Source organism: Muntiacus reevesi, chromosome X (assembly GCF_963930625.1).
Source record: "Muntiacus reevesi chromosome X, mMunRee1.1, whole genome shotgun sequence".
Lineage (NCBI taxonomy): Eukaryota > Metazoa > Chordata > Mammalia > Artiodactyla > Cervidae > Muntiacus > Muntiacus reevesi.
The window spans coordinates 17844446-17872057 of record NC_089271.1 but is presented as its reverse complement, the minus strand read 5'-3'; the positions used below and the strand labels follow the sequence as shown (position 1 = coordinate 17872057).

Genomic DNA, 27612 nt, shown 5'->3' with positions numbered 1-27612 from the left:
GAATATTACTCAGCTATAAAAAAAGAATGTGCTTGAGTCAGTCCTAATGAGATGGATGAACCTAGAGCCTATTGTACAGAGTGAAGTAAGTCAGAAAGAGGAAGGCAAATATTGTAATTCCTTTTTTTCCCTCATCCTCATCTTCATCTGTTGTTCTTTCCTGTGCTTTTGAGATTATTACTAAAGACTTGTTGAGGGTTGGGCTCTGCACTAGCCTCTCATAATCCACAAGGAGACCAGCTCAGTGACTGCTCACAGGAGTCTAGGATTTGAGAATTGAAGAGTCCTGGGCAGGTGGTCAGTGGGATCAGAATGAAGAGAGTATCCTGCTTTGGGTGCTGTGCTGTCCCATGGCAGTGCCCATGGGGACACCTAATCCTGTCTCAGAAGTTGTCAAGGAAGGCGTCTGAGAGGGGGTTGCTTCTAAGCTGATGATTCCACCTTAGCAGTGTTTCCTGTTCTTCCTTAAAAGAAAAATTGTACCTGGTCTCTGATTTGGACACTTACCTCCCCTTTATGTGGATCAGAGGTTGGTAAACCCCAACCCATGGGTCATATTTGGGGCTGCCTAGTTTGGGAAATAATGTTTTATTGGCACATGGCCACGACCCTTAATTTACATATTGTGTGTGTGTGTGTGTGTGTGTGTGCGTGCATGCACACGCGCACATGTGTGCGCTACAGTCAGAGTTAATTGGTTGCCACAGAGACTGTGTGACCTGCAAAGCCGGAAATACTTACTCTTTGGCCCTTGACAGAACAAGTGTGCCAAGCCCTGCTGTAGACAGACAGGAAAATTCAATTCCTGCCCTCCGGGAAGTTTCAGCTTGCAAAAGAGACTTCCTTAGGTATATGATATAGAAAACTATCATGAAGCCCATTAAGGAAAAGATACTAAAGTGTTGAGGCAAGTGCTGGGGACGAAAATCAGTGTCGTTGGAAGAATTTATGTGCATTTATTTCTCTCTGCTTCTCTGCCTCTTGCTCTTCTTTTCTCTATTCCACAAAAGAATCTACATTCATTTTCTTGCCTCCAAATTTCTAGGTGGACCCTTTCTATACTTATAATTTCTAAATTTATACTTTTCCACAACATTCTGTTCCCTCCCTCAGAGGGTGGAATAAAGGTGCAGATTAATGTGGAAAATGAAAAGTCAGAGTGTGAGATAACCATTTTTTTAATGCACCTTTGCTACTCTCCCACATTTCCAAGGAAAGTAGGACTTGCTTCAATAAAGGAGAAAAATTTTTATTTGCCTTAAACAAAGAAGTAGCTATATATATTAGTAAACTGTCTGTTTAGGGGGAAATTTTCTGCTTAATAACCTTTCCATACATGTAGCCCAGTCCCTTTATCTGCACTGCTCATTTGCCTAAAAACCCATCCTTTTCTGAATGACACTTCTCCAGAGGGGCTTTGGCAACAAAGCCCTTTGTAGCCCCTAGAGGAAGCCAGTCATGGGCTTTGTTCTTTCATCACCACGAAATCGCCTGCTCTCTAAGGCAGCTTTTGTGCTATAGTGTCTAGACCTCTCTACTCTTTTCTTAAAATTTAAGTTGTACCTTTTCTTTTAGATTCACCCTGTCTTTTTGTTAGACTTATTATAAAAATCATACATGCTTAGTGTGAAACATTAATAAAGGAACATCATGGTAATCAAAGTCAAAAAGTAGCTTAAAATCCCTTCCTTCATTCATTTTCCCCAGAGGAGGCCTGGCTTGTGGTTATCTCCTCAGAAGATCTCCACTTGTATCTGTTGGGATGAATCATAAGAAATTGCAGAGATTCGACCACAGAAGTGTCAATTTCGAAGGATATGACTTATCTCAGCACACAGTGATACAGATGTACTGGTATTTTTGAGAAATGCAGATGGCATCACGTTGTTTATAGTGTGTTGTGATTTGTGATGTTAGATTGAAGAGAATCTTGGAACTCCTGCCATAGCAGTTCATTTAGGGCAGTGCCCTGTTGAGTAGTCCACCTGTAGATAAACCTCAATTTGACTAACCCGTCCTCTCATTTATTAGCTGTTTGTTGTTGGCTGTGTTGGATCTTAGTAGCAGCACATGGGGTCTTTCATTGTGGTGCACAGGCTTAGTAGCATAGGAAATTTTAGTTCCCTGACCAGGGATCTAACTAACCCACATCAACTGCATCCCATGGTGGATTCTTAACTACTGGACCACCAGGGAAGTTCCTCCAGTCCCCTGATTTAAGGACATTTAGTATGATTCTGGTTTTTCACTCTTCTGAATAATGGAGCACTGAATAGTATGCATGTGTCTTTGTACATTTCATGTAAGTTATCTGGAGTATAACTTCCTAAAAGGTAGAAGTGCTATTTTCTTGATTTTTAAATATTTTGTTTTTAAGGATTTGTCAGATGCCTCTGGTCTGTTGGCCTTGCTGACCATAGAGTCCTTCATCCTCCAGTGATACCAGAAAGATGGGACCTTGGTGGAAGCCTGGCAGACCCTCCAGGCAAATTCTGTGCAGTTGTAGACATTGGCACAAACTTCCCTCCCTTCATGAAATATTTGTGCACTGACTGCCCAGAGGGCACTGGAAACGGGCTCAAAGAAGACAGCACAGCTGACAAGGGATGGGAGGAAGAGGTGTACCTGGAGCTCTGTGGGTACACAGAAGCAGCCCAGGTGACTTCTTCATCCTGGGGTGGCAGGGGGACCTTGTGATGCTTTCCATAACCTCGCTAGTTTGCAGAGGGAGAGGAACACGGGGCCCAGTTGGAAGGGGACATTGAGGCGGTGGCAGGTGTCAGTCTGGGAATTAGTTGTGTTGGCCTTTGTGGAAGGGAGCAATGGGCATTGAGCTTAGCTGAGCCAAGGTGCCAGATGACAGACCAGGGCTCTCGCCAGCCACTGACCCGGGTAATAAGAGGGCACTTGGCCGGCAGCCACCTGCACACTGTGCCACACAGCCGCTCGTGGGTCAGGACCTGTCAAGTTGCCCAGTGTGAAGCATTACAACAAGCTGAGTCCAAATGCTATTTTACTGCTTTGTTTTTTATATATAATTCTCCCTCACACTTTGAAATTTCCTTGCAAACCATAAACTTGAAATCAGCAATTAGTAGTTCTTAATGCTGTGGAGCGTTTTTGTCAGTCTGGTGAAGCCAATGGACCCCTCCTCAGAATAATATCTATAAATGAATACAACCCATAGGATTAGAAAAGAAACCAGTCATACTCATATACAGGTATCAAAATATTGCAAAAACTTAAGTAATACATATTCCTTTATTGATGTATTAAGCAGCAAGATCCGGCAGTGGGCCTAGAAGTTCTCATAACTTTGAAGGAGGAATGACTATCAATGATATTTTAAGATCACTGCAGTGACCATGATGTGAACTGAAAATATCTATCCCACACAATAGTGAGTCAATAAAATCCATAGATGCTGCTACTCTGTGAACTTGTCTGTATGCAGAGTGGAAAGAAAGACCAGGTGTCAGATAGAGAGTAGTGAAAATAAAGACATAAGTTTCTTCTGATCCATGTTGAGATGCCCAGAAATCTGTCCACAAAGCCAGTTAAGAATCTCTGCTTTTAAGATGTAGAGAACGGACATGTGGACACAGTGGGGAGTGGGATGGGGGAGGGTGAGATGAATTGGGAGAGTCGGATTAACATATGTACACTACCGTGTGTAAAATAGATAGCTAGTGGGAAACTACTGTATACCATAGGGAGCTCTGATGACCAAGAGGGTTGGGATGGAGGTTCAAGAGGGAGGGGATATATGTATACTTACAGCTGATTCATGTTGTTGTACAATAGAAACCAACACAATATTGTAAAGCAATTATACTCCAATTAAAAAAAGAATCTCTGCTTTTAGATACAAAAGAAGGAATTAGAATGAAAAAACCCCCATTTGTATCAAGAAAATTTATAAAAACTTACACTTCCCCCCTATTTATTCTGATAGGGATGAGAAAAGAAACTATATTAAAAATGATTCCAAATTTAACAAACATTTTGATTACCTGTGATGAAGATCTTTTCCCTTCTTCCTAAAGAGAAAGATACATGGAATTTTCTGTCATTATCTGAATCTCCCAGGGCTGTTTTTTTGGTACTGATTTTGAGAACTGGGAAACTCTAGATTTGTTCATGGTGGGTATTTTCCCCTGTAAATTCTCTAGTCATGAGAGATGGACCCCCAATGAAGGTTTCAGGGGTTTGCTAGACCTTTGTTGCAGTGCATGTTCCCTATTGCTCCCTCTCTCCTCTTCTTGTTCCCTCTCTGCCTCCCCCCTTCACTGTAAAAGTTAGGGGTTGGATGGATCCATTTGTCAGCAGCAAAGTTTGACAAGGCCTTCAAAAATAGAGATGTTGTTGGGGGGGGTGGTGTTCGATAGAAAGGAGAAATCTTGTTTATGCTCAACAAATAACTTATATTTAGAGTTTCCCTTCAGTTTTTCCTTTGAAATTCTGTATTCTCATTTCACTTGAATGACTCTGCATGGAGCATTTAAAAGTAGATCAAACAAAACTCTATAAATATGTTGAGTTCTTTTGGGCATTTTGCCCAAATCAGCTTTGCTAAAGCAGAGAAAAGCAGTGTGCTTTATGTAGCAGATTTTCTCCTCTGAACATCCAGGCACCCTCTCCCAGGGGTGCTTTGGAACCGTGTCCCCCAGTGCGGTCTGCTGTGGGTCTGGTCACGTGGATTAAGGGGCTGTGTGGAAAGGCCAGAGACCAAGCCCTGGTACCAGCCTAAGGAAAGGGGGAAACCAGAAGAATGTTTCGAGATGTCACTGAGTTTTTTGGCCAGTGTGTTTCCTTTATCTCACTCTAATGGGAAGGAAAGGTTGGCAAAAAAAAAATTGGTTGAACTGGTATAAATAATGAACAAAGCTGTCTTATAGCATATTCTTGAATGTAAAAAGAAGTGGGAAAAAAGGGCAGGAGTCAGGTGGCAGCAAGCCCTTCTTTGAAGCAAGTCTGCCCTCATCATGCTGGGAGCTCAAGTGGGCTGCACAATGTGGTCGCAGTGCTGGGGCCACTGGGTTACCTGTCTTTTCACTGTTTTGAGGCCCAGGATTCTCTTAATGTGCCTTAATGCTATGCTGATAACCACGTGTCCATGAGCTGGAAAATCAAAGCTCATGTGTCCTTTCAGACAGCTAATTCACACCAGTTTTATGAGTCAGTTTGAGGTGGAGGCCACTGTGTTTGGAGGAGTTCTTCATGCCCTGTGCACCTGTATTATTAATATATTTTGTGACTTCAATGGAAATATCAGGTGACAATGTTAACATTGAAAATACCCATGTGTAGCTTCTATTTGCAGAAGCTCAGCTTGTGAAATGGATGGCCCCTTTCTGTATTATGCTGGCAGTAGAATCTCAGTGTTTTGTTTTTATTTTTGATGCTACGTTAATTGGCTAACTTTAAGACTGCTTTCAGTGGCTTCTTTAAACAGGGCATTAAACTCTGAAATTTTAGTCCTGAGGGAAGGTCTAGATCAGGGATTTGTGTCCCTCCCCCTGATTCAAGATACCTGCTACCTGGGCTCACATGTTGATGGTGAGTGGACATCCATGATGAGATGGCATCACAGAACCATCATGAGGCACATGTAAATGTTGGTAAAGGAGTCGCATTTGTTGAAAAAGGTGTGCATGAAAGAGCTGAGAGGTGTCAGAGCTGAAGTCGTGGAGAAAAACATACACACTGATGCTCAGAGATATTGCAAATACAGTGGGATGCAGGCAGTGTTAGAGAAAAGCAATAGTTGTTAGGGGAACCTAGAGAAGGAACCCTCATGGCAGAGAGTGTGTGTGTCCCCCTCCATACCATCTTCTGTGCCTACACAAGGGTATTCATGCACACACGCTCTCCTGTCACTGATTTAATTATATTAGGCTCTCACATATCGGTTGAGTGAATGAATCCATTTATTGATTAATAAGCATTTGTTGAGTCCATACTCTTGATAGGTTCTGGGTAATAGGAGTAAATAAAAGAGCCCATGATGGGGGTTAGGGAGGGAGGGAGGTGGTGGTCTGTGTGTGCGTGTATTTGCAGTGTTGGGATTGTATAGGTATTATGTAATTTGGTCTTTTAATGTACAATGGGCACCTATTACACATCAGTACACATAGAGCTGCTTGTCTGGTTTATTTGGCTGCTGCATTTCCCAAGGCCTGGATAAACCATGATTAATGGAGCTATTCCTTCACAGAAGACATTCAGGATGTTTCCTGTGTGGGTCTCTGTACATGTTAGAAGCAATGCTGCCCTGGACGTGCTTACACATATATCTCTGCCTACTGAAAACAACTATTTCCTGTCTTAAAGAGAACTACATTTAAAATCAAATATACATCATTTCTTGTTCGGATCTAGTCCCGTTCTCCCATTAGGTATAATTGACAGTTGACCATGAACTTGGAAGAAGAGAGCAGTTAAGATTATCATAGACACTGTTTAACATCACAGATGCTTGAGACTACAACATTGGTGGAGAGTGAGACACCTTCAGCACAGTGGCAAGACTACAAGGGTCACCAGAATCTTCCCATCCCTGCCACTGGCTTTTTTTAAATTGGTAAAATGTACATAACATAAAATATACCAACTTAACCATTTTGGAATTGGCTTTTAAACACACATTGGTGGGTGCCCTGCTTAACATCAGGTTGAGTCTTTAACTCTTTCCCTCTACCTTTCTGATCCTGCCTCAGTGCTCCTCTGACTGGGAATTTGTGTTCACAAAACTGACGACTCACAGACAGAATGTGGACTAGGTACTCATTAGTTCATTCATTCATGAAGAATGGATTGTGTGTCTGCTTGAGTAGATGCTGATCTAGGTACTGGAGATCAGAGACGAACAAGAAAGGGTCATTGGCCTCCAGAGGGGTCAGCAGAGACATATCACCTGATGATGATACTGTGGATCTACCTTTCCTTCCCTGCATATCTGATTCTGCGTGTTTTTCAGACTTTCTCTCTTTGTGTTCTGTTGGGCTCTCTGTTTGCTTTTAGATTCCTTCCCCCAAGCTGTCCTGCATACCCCTGGCACCAGGCACTTCTCCCCAGATCACTGTCCTTCTCACACGTTCTGGTCACTTCTCCGGGCAGAATCTCACAAAATGAAAGTCCTTTGCTTGGTGTACAAAGTCCCTCAGAAATACACTCCTGATCTGCCTTCCTGGTATTATCTGGGGTTGGTGGAAGAAGAGGCCTGCAGACCACAGCCTATTTTACTCTTGGGCCTCGTACAGTCATCTAGACTTTCTGTGCCCATCCGTCAAGATGGGGCCAGCACCCCTAACCTCATAGTGTTGGTGCAAGGACTTCAGGGGATACACATGACATACCTAGCAGGGTTCTTGGCACATAGCAGTTACCTAGTTGGTGTTTATTTCCTTCATCTCTGCCAAGATGCAGTTGATTTTCCTTATGTGACTTTTGACTTCACCCTTCAACCCTGTCTCCATGGCCCAGAGGCCCTACTCACTGGTTCCCTCTGGTTCTGCACTTCCCTCCTGCATTCTGGTGAGACCTGGGAGCAAATGAGCACTGGCTTAGCTCTAACCTCTTTTCAGATGAACCTTGCCTTTGAAGGAGTAAGCAATTGGATTTTCTGTTTTCTGCCATGCAAAGATGTTGATTATACACATCCCTTTGAGAATCAAGCAGGCTCATCTCCAGGTACCAAACAGGGCTGGTTGATTAAATACTGTACATTTCTGCTGCAACAGTCCAGCCACAGCCAAGAGTAATTTGTAAAGAAAGACCCATGAGTTCCTTTACTCCTGGCATGCCATCAGCCTCTAACGTAGCCTTCTCTTCCTCTGAGTTACATTCCACTGGAAATGGGGATGCATGGGAATTTTTCCAGGACAGGGTTTGATGCTGGGTCCACAAAGTCAGTCATTCAGTTTTCTCTTCCCTTGCACCCAGAATCCACTGGGTGTCCTGAGTAAAATGGCTGATTCTCCACTTTCATTTCACTTTGTATTGTTCTTCTGTCCTGAAATAGTAAACCTTGCGTAAATTGATGTTTCTGACTCAAAACAACTTCTTCAAGAATCTGGAATGCTGCTCAGTAACTTGGGGAATTGCTGCAACCCTGGCAGTGTTCACTAATTAATTATAGCAGAGACTACCTTCTTTTCCATCCCCCGGCCCCCAGGAGCACATTTCCAGAGCTAGAAACTGCTTAGTACAACGGTCCCAAAGGCCTGTGAAATAGAAACCCAGGTGCAGCATTCACCTGGGTTATGTGTTAGGATGACATTGCCAAATAAGTAGAATTTTTTTTGTCCTTTTGGGAGAAACTGAATACAGGACCTAAATAGCATGGTCTGGAAGAGTCCCACTGATTTTTTAGAATAGTTTATTTTTGGTTGTGCAGGGTATTCATTGCTTTGCAGGGGCTTTTCTCTAGTTGTGGCGAGCATGGTACACGGGCCTCTCATTGTTGTGCATTCTCTTGTTGTGGCTTCCAGGTGCTAGAACATAGGGCCAGTAGTTGTGGGGCATAGATGTAGTTGCTCTGTGCATGTGGGGTCTTCCCAGACCAAAGATTGAACCTGTGTCCCCTGCATTGGCAGATGGATTCTTATCCACTGGACCACCAGGGAATCCCCCATTTATTTTTTTACAACTGACCTGTCTAGATGTCTCTAGATCCTGGCTGTATGTTAGAATCACCTGGGGAGTTCCTGAAATTCACATGCCCAGGCTGCACCCCAGACCAGTGACTTCAGAGAATCTAGGGGTGGGGCCCAGGCATCCTTTTTTTTTTTTCTTTTCCGCCTAAATATTTTATTTAGAAAAATTTCAAATGTACAGGAAAGTTGTAACAATAGTACAATGAACATTCATTTAGATTCACCTTTTGTTAACATTGCCACATTGGCTGTCTTTCTCTCACTGTATGTTTGTGTGCATTCATATATGTCTATATGTATGTGTATACACATACATGTGCACATCTTTCATTTTTTTCCTTAAACAATTTGAAAGTACATTACAAATATCAAGATACTTCATCCCTAAATACTTCAGAACAAGCACTTTCTCCTATGTAATTGCAATAGAATTAACACTCAGAAAATATAGCATTAATGTAGTGTTATTATCTATTATTAGTCCATATCCAAACTTCCCCATTTCTTCCAATAGTGTCCTTTATAACATTTAAAAGAAAACCTGAATCCAGTTAAGAATTGCATTATATTTAGTTGTTAAATCTCTACTGTTTCAAAGTCTAGAACAGTCCTCTAACCTTTAAAAAGTTTTATGTGATATTGAACTTGAAAAGATTAAAAAAAAATAAAACCAGATCATTTTTTGTCAACTGTCCCTCGTTTTGGATTTATGGGATTTGGATTTGCATGTTTCTTCACTGTCAGATTTCATCTAAACATTTTGGGTGGGAGCATTCTGTAGGCAATTTTAAGCCTTTCTTAGTATATCACATAAGGAGGCAGCACCTGATGTCAATTAGTCTCATCACTGATGACGGGGACTTTGAGATCGTGTCTTCCAGGTTCCTCCATACTGTGGGGACTGTTTCCTTTTGTAATCAATGAATCTTGGGGGAAATACTTTGAGACTCTCTGGATATCCTAATCCCCAACAAGATTTCACCCCATGGTTTTAGAGACCATTGATTATTGTCAGAATCAGTTGTTGCCATCATGGTTATAAGATAGTGATTGGTTTTTGCCATACATTGACATGAATCAGCTATGGATTTACATGTATTCCCCATCCTGATCCCCCTTTCCACCTCCTCTTCACCCAATCCCTCTGGGTCTTCCCAGTGCACCAGCCCCGAGCACTTGTCTCATGCATCCAACCTGGGCTGGTGATCTGTTTCACCCTTGATAATATACATGTTTCAATGCTGTTCTCTCTAAACATCCCACCCTTGCCTTCTCCCACAGAGTCTAAAAGTCTGTTCTGTACTGTCTCTTTTTCTGTTTTGCATATAGGGTTATCGTTGTAACTAGCCTCCAACTAATAAAAATAAATGGAAAGAAAAAGATAGTGATTGTCAGTTCCTGTCATTTCTACATGATTTAGTTGACATTCTTTTGTAAAGGAGAGCTTTGCCCTCATGGCCCATCCTTACCTGTCTAATCTTACCCATCTATCTAGCTATGAACCTAGTTAATGTATCAAGATGGACTCATGAGTTTTTTTGAAATGAATGAATTCTTCAGTACATGGTGTCATTGTCCCATATTTGATCATCAAGCTTATCCTTGTGTCCTTTTGAAATTACCCGTCAAGGCTTAGAGTGCTTCATTCATTTTGTCATAGCCACATATTCCAGTCTTTCTTTCTTTTTCTTTGCTCCAGCCCTGGAAGCCCTAGAAGAAGTTATTTTTCTCTAGAGACCTAGTTTCTTAGGGACTGTTGTTTAGGAAGTTATGGGAAGTTTCATAAAACTTGAAACTATGAAACAGGCGATTTCAGGGGACAGCCAAGATTGGGAACTACTGGTTAACATCCTCCAAAGGGAGAGTGTTTGGTCCCACAAGGTATTTTCCTTTGGTCACCTGTATTTGGTGGCTCTGATGCATTGTTGAGGTTTAGATTTTTGTGGGTAGTGTCACTTGCAGAGTCAGGTTTAAATGCAAGCCCCTGGACTCAACCTCAGAGAGTACAGTTCTGTTGGTCTGCCCTGCATGCCAAAGTTTTGAAACAGGTGGACCCCAGGCCTTATCTGGAGAAAATGTCAGAAGTGACCCTAAGAATTAGTGGCTTCTTATGATGTTTCTCTTTGATTGTATAAATGTTTTCTCTTTTGTAAAACAGTGTCAGGATACTGCTGCATTCTCTAGGCATGTGGTGAGGATTCCCTTGATTAAGTTAGTGAGTTTCTTGAAAATATTAAGTGATTTAAACCCTGTAGTTATGCTCTCATTCTGTCAAGGAGGATGTGGCATATAAAAAAAAAAATAAACTGTATGAGTATTGAAAGTTTTCAGTTGACCCAAAGGCTTTTTTCAACCACTGCATTATTTGTTGTTATATTTTTGTGGTCATTGAATGAACTGACCTAGTAAAGTTTTCACATGTCATAAGACCCCGGAAAGCCCTAAAATATAGATGTGTGTGCTGTTTTTGACACTTGGTCTTGGCACCTTTTGTAGTTTCTGCTATTTCATTTTTAGAGACTGTGAATATATGACATTTCCTCACCATCCAACCAGTTTTATTTCATTAAAATATGGGCCCCAGTTCTCAGCAGCTGTAAGGAAATGCTCCTGATTCGTGGTTTGTCACTTCCTGGTTTCACATCTTAACCATGTACCATGTTAGTCCAATGAGTCCTTTCTGCAATCTCAAGACTCATGGACGGGAATTCTTCTTAAGAACAGTCAGACAGGAGAGGCAGTCTCTGGAGTTGCATATCCTGACTCAAAATCCCAGGCCCTTCTAGCACTTTCTAGCTGTGAGACCTCTGGTAAAATAGTCTCTGTGTGCCTACTTGGTCTCCTTGTCTGTAAAAGGGAAGGTTCAGGATGTACCCTCAAGGTTCAGAGAGAGGATTAAATGGGCTAATGCATATGAATTGCTTAGAAGTCTCTGGCACACAGTAAGTGTTCAATAAATGTTAGCTGCTACTATTCTATTAAGCAAAGCTGGTCGTGAATGGAAGGTGGTTATGAGATCTAATGAGGCAGTTTAAGGTACCTGCCTTGCTACCTGTGTTTGCCTGTGTTCCTCTAAATGAGCACATATTCATACATTTGGATTTTGTGGTCATCATATAATATGGCAGTAAAGTAGAGACATGTCAAGTATGCCTTATGAAGTCTGCCTTAGTCATAACTTTTTAGTAAGCCATGTGCCCCTGTACCTTTGCAATTATGTATAAAGAGTTAAAACACACACGCAGTGGAAGTGTATTAAAACTTGCCTGTGGACCAGGCTGTGTGTGTGAAGGTGGTAACTTGAACGAAAGGATTCCAAACCACAGCCTTGGGCAAGTCATACATTTTTTCCCTCTAGTTTCTACTAGCTATTAAAAGGAGATGACATTGTTGTCTGCATACGTCTTTGAGGAAGGTCAAGACCAACTAGTAAACATCAGTGAAATGCCAGGGAAAGGAAAACATGGCAATGACATTCTTAAATTTCCTTTAATTTGATATGGACCGAAGCGACTGAGATACAGTGCCTCCTAATGTCAAATACTCCCCCCTGAGCTGAGTTTTAGGTTGGGTGGAACTGGCGAACAAGATTGAAACAGTAATTTGCAGAAGTTGAGGAATGGAAAGCAGCCTTGCAGGAGTTGAGGAGTTATCTGTAATGAGAAAGCTGTGGAGAAGCCCTCAGGCTGTGTTATGCAATGTTGTGCGAAGCAGTTAAGTACAGATTGCAGAGAACTTGGGCCGAGATGTGACCTGAATTGGTTCATCCAGCATTGGAGTGAGAGCTCTGAACTCAGGGCAAGGAGACACTGCCTCTTGCTAGCTTGGTGACCTTGGGTAAGTCACTGAGCCCCAGCTGCTTCATTTCCGAGATGGTTGCTCATTCTGGCTCTTTTCCTTTTCACTGCTGTGATTGGTAGGGCGAATTAGGGTGATGGGTGTCAGAGGTGCTTTAGAAAAGATCATGAACAATCCCAGTGTCAGAGGGAGTCATTGTTTCAGGCTCAGTTTTCTTGGTCTTGTATGTTGTCAGTGTGCTTTATGGGTCTTTGTGCCACCAGCTGAATAACCTTAGAAGCTTTTAAGAAATATTGAGTAGCCTGGCAGAGAGAGATTAGTTAGTGTGCTTTTCTTTCTGATTCCAGGCAGGGCTCTACAGATGTCTGATGGAAAGATTTGGTTCTAGAGAAATACTCTTCTGTTCTAGGTCCTGATTGTGGGTTAGTCTTGTCTCTCCTTCACCCTTTATGTAGTATTGGGTTAGATGCTACTTTTTACAAAGGATTCTGTGAAGATACGAATCTACATATAACTGAGTTTTATGACTTCAGCTAGCAATAGGTCTTCAGATGTTATTTTAAAGTCACTTTGGTCAGAACTTAGGTGACCTCTGTGGTTATGAGTGTCAGGTGTCAGACATTTGTCATATTGACTTGTTTCATGCTCCGTTTTGTATCTGCAGTTTGTTTTGAACATAACATGTAACAAATATAGCTCTTAAAGATTTATAGAACCTCATCTTATGGGGTATAGACGGGGGCAGTAGAGGCACAGGGAGTAGGAGATGATGCCATGATCACTCAGTCATCTGGACTTGTGGCCTGAATGAAAATCTGTATCCTGTATTACGGAGGGCTTGATTCGCCTTCCTTTGTGTTGGAAGCCAGGGAAAGCAGTGGAGTTCTTTTTACAATTTTTAAATTCTGTTTATTTCTGGCTCTGCTAGCTCTTTGTTGCTGCATGGGCTTTTTGCTAGTTGTGGTGAGCAGGAGTTACTCTCTAGTTGTGGTGCATGGGCTTCTCATTGTGGTGGGTTCTCCTGTTATGGAGCATGGGCTCTAGTAGCATGGGGCTCAGTAATTGTGGCTCCCAAGCTCTAGAGCGCAGGCTCAGTAGTTGTGGTGTATGGGCTTAGTTGCTCTGCAGCATGCGGGATCTTCCCAGACCAGGGATCGAACCTGTGTCCCCTGCATTGGCAGACAGATTCTTAACCACTGCTCCATCAAGGGAGTCACAGCAGTGGAGTTCTTTGTCCTCAAGATGACTCTTCTGGACTTCCCACCTAGGAAGAGCCATTTGGGTGAGCCCTCTGTTCCTAGGAGAGCTGGGGGCTGCCCTCCTCTGTCCGCAGACTGTGTACTTAGCACCTGGGAACCAGCTTGAGAGCCGTGTGTTGGTTCTTACGGAGACTAGGCAGCTTGTGGTTTCTCACAAGGGGGTGGAGTGTTTTCACGTCATCACCCAAGTCATGGTTAGGTGACATGCTGGTTCTCAACTTCTGCCCTCTTCACTTTGTTTAGCTCTATTCTTCCTTAGTGAGGTTTGGGAGAAAAAAAATGGAACAGAGAAAACTAGGCCACTGACTTGTGATAAGTATCAATCAGCACATCAGATGTAGCCAAGGCGTCCCCTTTGTATGACATGACACTGCATGGGGGTCTCAGTGTGGCCAGTGGTCACTCCTGTGGGGACTGGCTGTTTCAGGGAAGATTAGAAAAGGAAAGGAGTCCCTGTAAGCTGTATCCAAAAATAATGTAGGCACTTCTAAATGTGCTGCCTTGAAGTCATTGATCCCTGTGGTGTTCGAGGCCATGTGGCAGCAGGAAGGAATGAGGTGAGGTAGTCAACCTTGAGCGATAAGCTTCGGAGCAGTGCTGGTCTCAGTTCCCCTCTCCTGTCCACTTTGCAGCTTGGGCCTCCTCTGCTGTCTGTCTCTGCCCCCTAAGCCCCATCACACACACCGTGTGCATGTTCTGTCTCCCCACAGTGCATGTCTGTGGCGTGGATAGTTGCATCCGTATTTGAACAGCTTTGAACCAGGACCTCCCAGTGGGACCACACTGGGGGAGTGAGATGTGACTTTGAGTGTCCTTCAGTCAAGCAAAGTGTGGCCCTGGCTTTTCTCTTGATGTTTCTGGATTGGTTCTGTGTAAGCAGCCGGGGATCCTGCTAATGGATCCCCTGGGACAGAGAGAAGAGGACCGAAGTGGATTTGCTGATCCCCTGTGGGGCATTTGAAATGGTACCAAGAGTAGGCTGAAATCTAATCAGCCTTTGCTTATCATCCTGAGTTCCAGCATGTTAAAAGGGTGATGATTAGTGAGAGAAAGGCCAGAATACTTTATCTTTCCCTTTGCACATTTGGGAAGAATTTCCTCTGCCTCGCTAGCATTAGAAGCAGACCATTCTTTTCCCTCCACTGTATCCCATCAGCTTTCATTAAAAGTCACCCGCAGCAAATACAAAGCCCTGTCCATGGAGAACCGTTTAAGGCAACACTGTGCTCCAGTGCTTCAGGGTGGGCCTTTGCCTTCTGCACCACCTGATCGGTTTCTCATATCCATGCCTTTCTGACCCAGCAGCTTTTCAAAGACCAAGAAGCATTGCTCTGCTTTCTCCTGCCTCTCTCTCAGAGACCAGAGCTGCCATGCCTCTAGCCATGTCCCAGAGAGCATATTTGAGACAAGTCAGCTTAATTTGCCTGCATGCCTAGGATGCCTCTCTTTAAAATCAATTTTTGAGATCAGAGCTGGATCTGAATATTTTCCTTTTCCAATGCAGGCGAGCGACGGAGGCGCCGGTGCCAGGTGGCATTCAGCTACCTGCCGCAGAACGATGACGAGCTCGAGCTGAAAGTCGGCGACATCATAGAGGTGGTGGGAGAGGTACGTGTGCCAGGCGGGTGGGTGCAGGGCCTCTCATGGACTGTCAGAACCCACCCGTGGCTAGTTGTCTTTGCTGTGGGGGATGTTAGGACTCAAGAGACCAGGGACATCATCCGGTTGAGTCTTCCAGAAGAGATTCCTCTAGAGAGGTGTGCCTCCCAGCCCACTGAGGGCAGATGTGGACCATTTAAAACCGTGGTATTCTTCACTGCATGCTAGCCAACACCAACCCAGTACCATAGCTTTCCTCCTCTGCTTCAAGTGCTCATAGACTCTCGGTATCCAGAGTGACCGTGTCCACCTTAAAGGATAGATTCAGTATTCGTCATGGGGAGCACTGTGAATTCAGAAGGAAGGAAACAAGTGACACTGATAGAAGACCTAGTATATGATGGTCATGACAAGGTTCTTTACACGTTGGTCCATTGACTCTTCATAACCACTTTAGTTTATAGATAAAGAAAGAGGCTTGAGAGACCCTAGAAGAGGCAGGGCTGAGGGTTGAAGCTAGGTTCACCTGGCTGGAGACCTTTCTTCTCTCACTGCCCTACATTACCTTGTCCCTGTGTGGTCCCAACTACTTGCAGCCAGCCCTGCTGGTGAGGTATCCCACCAGACCCCGGCACAGGATTTTGGGGCTCTACTCCCTCAGGCCAGGGGCATCCTGGGCTTCGCACTTAGAATCTGATCATTCATCCTGATTCAACATGTGTATCTGTGTATAATGATAGTTTTCCAATTGCTTTCATTTCCTGCATACCATTTGATGTTACAAAAACCCATGATTTATAAAAAAAAAAAAAAAACTAGGAAGCCAGAAGTCAAGGAGGAAGTTAAGTGAAGTATGACATGGGTGGGAGTGGCTGGGCTGATGCCAGCAGACAAGATTTCTGGACTCTTATATAAACATAAAGGGAAGCACGCATCAAAGCTTTATTTAACTAATTAATGAGGGCATCTCCAAGATGGTAAGGCTGACTCAAAGAGAATGGTGAAAGAGCAAAGTGTTTATAAATGACTGAAAGAGAAAAAAGCTTGAGTAAGAAGATTGCTAAGTTAGATGTGAAACTACGTTACGTCCTACAGGGCAGTGAGACTGGGACCTCTGAGGTCATCTTTTCTAGGGGATGAATCTCTTTCTCTTTGCTGGTCAAAGGTTATTTTCATGGTTCTCTTACAAGACTCATTCACTTTGTTTTTGGTCTTCTAGCAGTTAGCATCTGCACTAACGCAGTTGTAAACTGTCCTCATAAAAAGTAAACAGTGTGTCAAGCAAAGATACTTGTCCCTAGAGAATCAATCAGTGAGGTTCCCAGTGTGGGAGGACATGCAGTAACTCGTTTTTTGCCAGTTTCCCAGTTTTGGATAATTTGAATTAGTATGTCATTCATCATGTTTTATTCCTGGTGCCAAGCACAACATATAGGAGACATTTGTTGAAAGCTGAATGAGTGCCAAATGAATGGACAGCAGAGTAGAACATTTGTGCCAATGGTAGAAGGGCACAGTTCTTAAGACTGAAACCAGGGAAGAAATTCTAGGGGGAAAAAATAAATGTTTGTGACTAATAATAATTAAAAAAAAGAGTTAAAATTTTGGTATGATTTGAAGTGAGGTTAGCTAAACAAAGAGGAAAACAAACAGGAAAAATTTGAAAAAATTTTATTTATGTAACATATGAAAATACATTAGGAAGTTATTATAGCAATGATAAAGGATAGATCTGCTATAAACACACATCCCACAAGTGAAAATAAAAATCTGAACCATGAGGAAGTGTTCTAACCTGCTACTAATTAAATAATCAAATTAAGACAATTTGATTGGGTACCTCCTTTTGAAAATCCTAAAAAAGTGAGAGAGTGGTAAGACTTGGTAGTGATTAGAAGAACTGGTGACTTTGCAAATCTTTATGATCCTTGTTTGATGCTATTTAGCAAGGTGCATCAAGAGCTATAAAAATCTGAATTAATACCCTTGATTCAGTAGTCTTACTCCTAGAAATTTATTCATGGAAAATGGTTACAAAAAAAAATTGTGTTAAACATGTTAATTGCAGCAATGCTTGTGATAATGAAAAAATCATCAAGAAAGGGAATAATTGTGTGAATTAAGGTATATTATCCAGCTAGAAGATTGTGAAGCCTTTAAGATGGTAAATATAGAGGCCTTTATATTTATTACAATACTGTGTGTTGTAATTATCTGTTCTATTCCACTAACCTGAGAGCTTTTCAACAGCTGGGATCTGGTTTTTATCTATTCATAGTACATGGAATAGTGCCTGAAACCTAACACATACTTTAATAAATGCTTGCTGAATAAGTAAATGAATACATGGAAGTATGAAAAGTTTTTTTTCAAAATAAATGAATAGATAAGTCACAAAATTGCATTCACTAGGAATAGTTGAATATAATTGTCTGAAATCTATCTCAATGCATGTGACTGAAGACAGAAAGAGCCCCAGAATTGAAAGTGGTTCTGCCATAGAAGATGGTTTTCCCTTTAATGTTGTAATAATACTGTAAGAAATACAAATCAAGGTAAAAGTTCTTAATAAATTTCTGGAATTATTGCTGATTCACATCTGTCTGTTGACTGCAGGGGAACCGAGTGAGGGTCACTAAGGGAGAGGAATGATTGCAGGGCTGGTGTTCTCCTTGCCTGAAAGAAGAGCTTCACCAACCTCTGTGGGCCCAGCCTCTTTACCATCCATGCCCGTTGAGTCCTAGGCTTTGTCCTGCACTTCCCTCAAGTAGAAAAAAGGAAAACTAACTGGGTAGCCTCTGCTATTTCTGTAAAACAAAGCATAAACGTTTACCTTTTAATCCATATTTTTAAATTATATCACCAAAAGTTAATTTCCCTACTTCTGAAGTTTATTCTAATATTGCAGATTCTGGGCCATTATCCCTGTATCGTATAAAGTCTGTCCTTTTCTCTTATAACAGATGTTATATAAATGCCAGTAGGTTGCTACTGTCTAATGCCACTGAAGATTAGAAACAAAATAAAAATCCCAAATAAACAAAATCCCTTAAATCACAGGAGCAGATTGCGATAAGACTATAGTAACAGCTTTGCAATACTATAGTGTCAATCTGTTTGTCAGGAGAAAGATAATGTATTGTGTGTGTGCATATAGATTGTATTTTTATTGATAAATTGATTCATAGATTAATTCTATAGTGTTACAAAGCTATACACACACATGCCTCTACTGCCCCCCTGCCTCCAAGAGACAATTCCTAGGAGGATTTTGAATATATGGACCAGTTCCTGAGAACAGTTGAAGCAGGTAGAGAATCCTAAAAAATGATATACGTTTACCTTAACATATAATCTTAGTTTAAAAACATACAAATGTATATTCATCTGCCTCTTAGGGCCAGGGTGTTTTCCTAAACTATGTGTTTGTTGGTTGGAGCTCCACCTTCTCTGCATCCATGATTCATCCTCTACTATTCCCACTGGTTTCTTTAAACTTTTTGGAAGTAGGAGTGCTACACTACATGGCATGTAGGATCCTAGTTCCCCAACCAAGGATCGAACCTGGGCCCCTTGCATTGGAAGCATGGAGTCTTAAATATTGGACCACCAGGGAAGTCCCACCACTGGTTTCTTTGAAGTGGATTGAGGACAACTTAAGGGAAGCAATGAGGGTTAATAATTCTTCTAAAATTCCACACTCCCTCACCTCCCAAACTTTTAGTTGTCTTTTCTATACCTAATTTGGCACCATGTTTTTAAATGCTCAAATTATAATCCTATTCCTTCTCACCACTAGCCTTTTGTCTTCAAACCTACGTACTTTGTACTCTTTAACCGTATTGTGTGCTGGCAGGAAGAGCGGTGAACTGAAGCAGGTCTGGGTGGACATGGCCTTGACCCTTGGTGAGGGGAACAGCACTTCCGCCCGAGGTTACCAGCTCAACCTGGATGGGTCTCTGCAGCGTGGCCAGAGGAGAAATGGAGAGTGTGGGGCAGTCCAGGGATGAGGCGGGGCTGGCAAAGTGAAAGTCACTCAGCAAAGTGCTTCTGCCTCCTAGCTAGGGAGCAGTCATTGGTCTGCAGGGAGGACAAAGGTTCTTGTGAAGTTAATGGGACTTCACTTTCCAGAAGGAAAGCTAGCAGGCTAAATTCCTGGTAGGCATTTTTAAGTACACAGTTGTGACATTTCTGTCTGGAGTGGGGTGGACTGGTCAATGTAGTCTAGACTAGCCTGCAGACTAACCTGTAGCCAGTTTGTGTGTGTGTGTTCCAATAAAGCTTTATTTACAAAAGTAAGAGCCAGACTTGCCCCTGCTCCCCCAGCAAGAGGTTCCCCACCCTTCATTCTACACTTACAGAGAAGGGCAGTGGGATGGGATGGGGAAGCTGATGTTTATAGGGTATTTACCACATTTCAGGGCACTGTGCTAGTACCTTCATACATCATATTTCATTTAGTCATCACAGAAATCACTGTCTGGAAGGTGTGACCAGTATTTTTATTTTGTAGCTGAGGAAACTGAGGCTCAGAGAGGTTAAGTAACTTGACTGAAGTTGCTCAGCTGTTAACAGGATCTGATATGTAGCTGTTTTGAAGGACAGGACTTTCAAGCATTGCTGAAGATGTCTGTAAAAGCCATACCAGAAACCCTTGCCACTGTCAGGAAAATCGTGGATATATTGCTCTCTCTCATTGAACAAGGTTTGCTTAAGTCTTAAATATGTATCATATTTTCTTAAGTCATTACCCTATAGGTTTTTCTTTTGACAGACCCCTCTCATGTGGAATAGGCTTGTTCTCAGAAGAATAAGGGGAGGGGATAAAAATCAACTTCCTCTTGGTATGGTCCTGCCCGGAGAGGTAGTCAGACAAAGAGACGTAGCAATTTGGGGAAAATATTGACTTGGGCATTAAGAACCTAGAAAGCACTTGTTTATAGTTGGCACAACCAGCTTTCCATGTCCCCAGATCAACAAGTATGGTTATTTAAAGCAATGAAAATAGAAAATAATGTAGGTGTTTATGGCTTCAGAAAGTGGTTCCCTCATAAATATTTTTTCCCACCAATTCCACAAATAGACAAAAATGTTTCCAGAAACAATTTGTATTTTTTTCAACAGTATTCAAAAGATAAAACCATGTCTTAGCACATTTACGTAAAGTTCTTAGAAAAGGCAAAACCAATCATAGGAGATAGAAATCAGATTAATGTTTGCTTGGAGGTAGATTGACTGGGAAGGAACACAAAGAAATTTTTTGGAGCGATAGAAATGCTCTGTATGTTAATAGAAGTATGGGTTACATGGGTGTATGCATGCACTTATCACAACTGTTTGACTTGTACCATTAAGATCTGTACATTTAAATGAATTATGTCTCAATTTTAAAACTTTTAAAAAAGTATCTTGATGCTTTTCTAGCTTAAAATTTTTTCTAAAATATTTCCCCCTACCTCTCATAGGTAGGAGAAATGACTGTTATTGAAATTCTCATTTGATTATTTCTGAATAAATTTTTAAAATTGAGACATGATTGACATAGAATTGTACTAATATTAGGTGTACAGCAAAATGATCTGATATATGTATATATTGCAAAATGATGTCTCCAGTGAGTTTAGTTAATATCCATTACTACACTAATTACAGTATTTTTCTTGTGATGAAAACATTTAAGATCTACTCTCCTAGCAATTTTCAAAAACACAATACAGTGTTATTAATTATATTCACTGTGCTTTGCATTGTTTTTCTTATTTCACTTAGCATAATGCCTTCAAGGAACAAGAAAAAGCATAAACTATTTCCAGAGTTAGTAGAAGAAAAGAAATAACAAAGATCACCAGAAATAAATGAAGTAGAGTCTAAAAAGACAATAGAGAAGATCAATGGAGCTCAGACCTGGTTTTTTGGAAAGATAAAACAGACAGCTCTTTAGCTAGACTCACCCAGAAAAAAGAACTCCAATAAATAAATCAGAAGTGAAAGAGAAGTTACAACTTATACCACAGAACCATAGATGATCATAAGAGACTGTTATGAGCAATTATATGCCAACACATTGGCCAAGCTAGAAGAAATGGATACATTCCCAGAAACCTAGAACCTACCAAGTATGAATAAATTTTGATGAAAAATTGAGTGATCTTGAGATGTAGGCCTTTCCTTAGAGCTTGACTTATCCATGTTTCTTTCTGGAAAGAATGGCAAAACAGCTCTTGAAACAATGAAACACAAGTACCCATTTGCCTGTGAGCCTCGCCCTCCCCCATGCTTCCCTTCTTCACACTCACCTCTCCAGTGGGCTTTTTAAAAAAATTTATTTATTTGGCTGCACCATGTCTTAGTTGTGGCACTGGGATCTTCAGTCTTCATTGTGGCATGCAGGATCTTAGTTGCAGCATGCAAACTCTTAGCTGTGGCATGTGGGATCTAGTTCCCTGACCCGGGCCTCATACATTGGAAGCAGAGTCTTAGCCACTAGAACACCAGGAAAGCCCCCTCTGGTGTACTTCTGACTGAGGTTTGGGTAGCAAAGGGCAAATGGATGTGAAAAGCTATAGCAACCCTTAAACGGACCTTTCCTGTCTTGCTGCTTGTACCCTGAAGTAGATTTTAGACTTGGTGAATCTGTTGTTCCCCTCCTTGGTAGAGTTGAGAGGGAAAACTTCAACAGTGATGTAGGAACTACAGGCATATTTCAGAGACATTACAGGTTGGGTTCTAGACCACTGCACTAAGCAAATATTGCAATAAAGTGAGTTACAGTAATTTTTTAATTTGCAGTACATATGAAAGTTATGTTTATACTATCCTATAGTCTATTAAGTATGAAATAGGATGATGTCTAAATTGCTAAAAAAAGAAATGCTCACCATCATGTGAGCTTTTGGGTCATAGTAGTAACATCAAAGATCACCAGAGATCAGTATAACAAATATGATACTACTGAAAAAGTTTGAAATATTCAAAAATTACCAAAATGTCACACAGAGATACAAAGTGAGCAAATACTGTTGGGAAAATGATGTCGATAGATTTGCTTGAGACAGGTTTGCCACACACCTTCAGTTTGAAAAAAATGCAGTATCTGTGAGGCACAGTGAAGCAACATGCAGTAAAATTGGTGCACCTGTGTTCTGAGTAACTGGGGTCACCTCTGTATTCCCAGGCATCCCCTTCAGTGCCTTGAAAATGTTGATAATGTTTGTATGAGTTAGGGAGCTGGAGATGGAGATATAATTCTCCCAGCCTCTTCTGCAACTTGCAACAGAGCTAAGAGCTGAAAATTACTTCCATGGGCCTTAAACCCACTTAAATGCTGGTGACTGTGAAGACTTACGAACTGCAGGGCCCACAGACACAATGGTCTAAGTGGTTTTACTGCATCTTTCTTTCCCAAACACTGCTATGTAAAGCTGCCCTGCTCCCAGCTCTGGGACACAGCCATGGGCTCCAGAGCTGGTAGGGTTGGTCTCGGAGGGACAAGGGTTTGTTCTCAGCCTAGAAGCCCAGGCCTGCAGAAGCCTGCTGATATGTGTGTGTTGGTGCAGAGGTTGGTGTCTGTCCCACTTGAATACTTTCTTTGGGAAAGAAATCATAAGCCCTTGGTAACATCCATAATCCTTACTTTATTACAAACAGATGCATTTCTTTCTCTCTTTAAATATAGAAACATAAGCATAAGGAACCTGATTTCTAAGCAGGTGGTGTGCAGACTCTGCATGTTCCCCTCTTGTTGTAGAAGATTCTCAAGGATGGAATCTTTGTTTTATTCACTGATGAATCTGTCCCAAGGTCCTAGGGCAATGCAAAATAGGTGCTCATTAAATACTGGTGAAATTGGGAGGGGCACACAGGCCTGAGTGTGGTGTTACCTAATTAAGAACAGCGGGCAGTATAGTCAGGGTCTCCTGGTCCCTTTTGCTCCTCACAGAAGGGAAAATTCCTTTTGTGGAGGAATCAGGGCTTCATAGGCTCCCATGGAGGATTTCTCCTGGTTGATTTCCCTGCCATCCATTCATTTATCCATCCGACCATTCATGAATGACTGTAATCTTCATGGGCTTCAGTGTCCTCATCTTGCTGCTGGAAGTTGAACTGGAATATCGCTGAAGAGGGATCATGTGAGGGTGGGGATCAATTGTCTCCTATCTCCAGCCTGAATCTTGCAAGCAGAGCAGTAGTCTGTAGGAGGAAATAGCACTGAGCAGCTCTCTCTGCTGCTGGGTACAGACACGCCCTCCATGGCGCCTGTAATGGGAAGTGTACCCCCCTGGGTGAAGAGCAGTGGTTTGATTGCTCCTCTGTGCGCTGCAAGGCTAATGATAGGCGTCTGCCAGTTCCCTTTTGGCCACTCCTTTCAGACTGTGCTGTGACAGGGCTGCAGGCATATGGGGGTGTGGTGAGGTGAAGACACCCCTGTTTTCCCAGCAGGCAGCCTGCTGAGCCCACACATCAGGAGCACTTCCTTCAGGGATCTCGAGCTGGAGCCGCTTATTACTGAAATGGGAGCATTTTAGATACTGTCAAAGTGAATCAAACAGAATTGGCCTAGCTGCCCTGCGCTGTTGGGGACGGCGACAGGAGCTGCTCATTTGCGGTCGGTGCCCTTGGTCTCTCCCTCCTGGCCTGCGATTTCTGGGAGAAAGAAGGTCATTTTATGGTTCCTTATTCAGTACAAACACAGAGGACCCCATGCAACTGTTTATATTCAGGGTTATGACAAAGCTTCCTAACCATTCTAATCCTATAAAAAGCTCCTTGAAAGAATAATATGTAGAGTTGACATAGAAACATGGAATGAGTTCAGTGGAAATGCTGTTTAACGCTGTGATTTGGTCTTGAATAGGGACAGTCATGCATAAATGCTATTGTCTGGATTCTTTCCTGAAGATTCTGTGATCACGCAGATGTAATGTTCACTCTGTGAGTCTAGATACCCCAGGAGTATGGCCCTAAATGCCATTCTGGTTGTCTCCATTCTGAGGCTCCGTCAGCGTCCCCCTGAATATCTCACACTTACCTTGCCCTACTTATACCTGATATTTCTACTCTTTAAGGCCAACCTTAACTTTGATTCCTTTTTTTCTCCAAGTCTCCCTTTAGCGTCCCAGATCTCAATGAGCTCAGCTTTGTGTAACACATTTGGTTTGTGCTAGGTCATGGTGTTTTCTTATCTCTTTACCTTGCATTTGCTAGGTTTTGGTCACTCTCACCCTCTGCCATCTTTAAACCACATGCCCTCTACCTCGATTGATTGTCACCTTCTTGAGGGGAAAAGAAAAGAACATGTCCTGTTCAGTCCTGTGTCCCTAGCCACTTCAAAGTAGTGATGAGTGCAAACGATATCTTGAAATACCCACAGTATCTGTGATGAGTTATGAAAATATTATTTGGTTGGTGTCAAATCACAGGTTCTTCTCTTAGTCTGGTATGTTACCTATATTCCCAATCAAAGGAAATGGCAAATTTCAGTTGGAGGTTAGTGAAAATGAAGTGTTAATTCTTTTCCACTTGCGTTTTTGGTCCCTAGGTTAAGCCCCTTCCTGTGCCTGAATCTCGAGGCTCTGTGAGGTCTGCCGTCTCATTCCCTGTTCCCTTGGAAGCTTTGGATCCCACAGCTTTTCCTGCATGGGCTTTGCACTTGGCCCTATACAGATGGGACAGAAAAACTGGGAAACACCATGTCTAACCTGAGTCTTGCCTCTGTTCTTCTGTTCACACGTGTGCAGGTAGAAGAAGGATGGTGGGAAGGTGTTCTCAATGGAAAGACTGGAATGTTTCCTTCCAACTTCATCAAGGAGCTGTCAGGGGAGTCGGATGACCTCGGCATTTCCCAGGATGATCAGCTCTCCAAGTCAAGTAAGGAAGTCCTCCCACCACACAGGAGGGGATAGGGGCACCCACGGGTGCCACTCTAGCCTCCCCTCTGTTCCATGGCCTGTGCTGAGCGACTGTGACAGAAGCTCATGAGTATTTTCCTGGCTCTGCTGCCTTAACCCACCATGCTTTAGTAGGTGTATCACTGTAAGTGTGTGACATGCACAGACGCACACTATTAATGTCTTTGGATAGGTGACTGTTGACCTTCCCACTCCCCCATGTATGGCCCAGGTTGCTGTACCTCTGTATACTTCTCAAGTGTTACTCCCTGCAAGTTGATAATTATTTTTAAGATGAATCAAATGAGATTATTGATATTTCACAGTATCTCTTGAGGACCTTAAAGAAAATGGCACACACACACACACACACACATCATTGGTGGGGAGAAGAATGATGTTCAGGACACATGTGGGCCAGGCCAGCAGAGGGTCTAGCCCCACGTCAGGTGAGCACGCGTGTCCTACTGCGATGGTGAGAACGAACTCCAGGTCTTTTTCTCTCCAGGGCCTGAAGCTCTCCTCCCTCCAGCTTCTCTGCTGCCCTTTCCAGCTCACGGAGCAAAAGGTCAGGCCCGGGAAGCTTTGTTCTCCCAGTCGCTACCCAACTTCCTCATGTGAGCGTCTGTGTACCTCTTGTGCCGTCTCGAGCCACAGTCGTGCGTGTGAGTGTCGTAGAGGCGCGACTGTGTCCCTGCGCTTTGACACTGGCGGGGGCTTCAGACGTTCCTGCCTAACAAGAAGAGGACAGCTCAGTCCTGTCAAAACAATTCTTAAATTGCTTTCTTTTCCATTTGGAAAAGTCTGACTTGAGTGGTATTTCCCATTTAGCTGTGTCTCTTTTTATTCAACCAGTGGCATGACCGGGCACATCCCCAATGTGGAGGTAAAGCCATTTCTGGAGTCATGCTAGGGCCACCTCCTTCACTTGGTGTTTCACTGGCGCTGACTGATCGGCTCAGTGGCGTCCAAAGACTGGGGCCCCTACCCCTGAACCTCATTCCATCCTGGGATCTGTGATAGGAAAGAGAGGAGCTGATTTGGGAGCAAAGGAAGCATCTTAAGACTCCTACGTTCTCTGGTTTGTGATAAGGAAATTCTCTGCTAACATAGGCCAGCTGATGAGTATGGGCAGAACAGCAGGAAGTGTCCTTGACCCCATGAGAGTGGCATTTGCTATGGCTTCCAAATTGCACACAGGAATTCTCAGTGCTGTGCTTCTCCTTTCAGACACTGAATTAGTGTTGTGATTGGGTCCTGTAATAACAATACTATATCTCAGGGATATTGTGCATTAGATTGGCTTTCTTGGAGGGAAGACCAAATCAGGTCATCATACTATTATTTCTATGGGTAAGTGTGTTATGAGTTCCAATAGCAAGAATGTATACAAACCACTTCACCTATAGAAGACCCTCTATAAATAGTCACCTTCATTGTTAATCATGATTAACTCTTGGGACATAGACTATTAGTATGTTGAGGCTATTTACACAGCAGTTGGTACTGTGCTCACTGAAGCATTCTCTCTTCATTTGGAAATTACTTTGAGATTCCTCTAATGATGCAGAAAAGGAGATCTGAAGAGGTGTTGGAGCATCTTTGGGAGAACCTTGACCTCTTGACCAGAGCTGGAGCTCAGAAAAGTAATGCCTCCTGTGTTTTTGGAACTGTTGCAATAAACCATCTCCTCTTCCTCCAAGTCAATAATGTGGACATTTGACCCTGCTTGACTCCTCAGCTTAAAGCACATGGTGCTGGAATTTCTGAGGCAGGAGGTTAGGAGACGGAGTGGAATGGTTTCCCCCATCTCTTAGCCTTTCCTCACATGCCCAGAAAGGCTGTTTCTCTCAGAGAGACTGCTGTCTCCAGCACTCCCAATCAGTTAGAAGTCTGCCATTTCAGGCCTAGGACAGCCTAATAATTCCAGCAGCCATGTTTAGTTTTCACAGGATCTGTCCCTGGTGAGGGGGTTTGAGGCCTCCAGAGAGGCCTGGTTTCCTAACAAGGATGGATGCTTGTGAAAGAAATGCATGGCTTTTGTAATCTTCCTGTATGTGCAGTTAAGGAGAAGAGGGCCTTTCTCCCTATCTCTCTGGCTGTCCATATCCATCCATCCATCCTTCCTTCTTGTCTTCTATTCTTCATTCATTCAACTTTTATTTAGCTCTTCTTGTTACTAAGATGCTGTACAAGGCACTGAAGACATACAGAGACAGATCAGTTAGGGTCCCTGTCTTCAGTCAGCTCGCACTGAGGAAAGAGGGTGCACAAACCAGCGGCAGTTGAGAAAAGTAGCGCAGGTGCTCAGCTAGCCAGGTGTGTGAGGAACAGTGAGATACACAGGCACAGAGAGCCCAGTCCCTGAGGGATGTAGGGACGGTGGTGGTCTTGAAGGGCTTCAGAGGAAAG

General features: G+C 42.7%; 1 protein-coding gene across 2 annotated transcripts in view; it reads left to right on the top strand.

Annotated features, from left to right (window-relative positions):
- SH3KBP1 (SH3 domain containing kinase binding protein 1) overlaps positions 1-27612 on the top strand; it is a 338270-nt gene that overhangs the window by 149411 nt on the left and 161247 nt on the right. For both annotated transcript variants that reach the window (XM_065915717.1, XM_065915718.1), the window contains 2 exons: positions 15219-15322; positions 25051-25180. In XM_065915717.1, coding sequence (XP_065771789.1) covers positions 15219-15322; positions 25051-25180 — 234 coding nt within the window. The remainder of the gene's footprint in view (positions 1-15218; positions 15323-25050; positions 25181-27612) is intronic.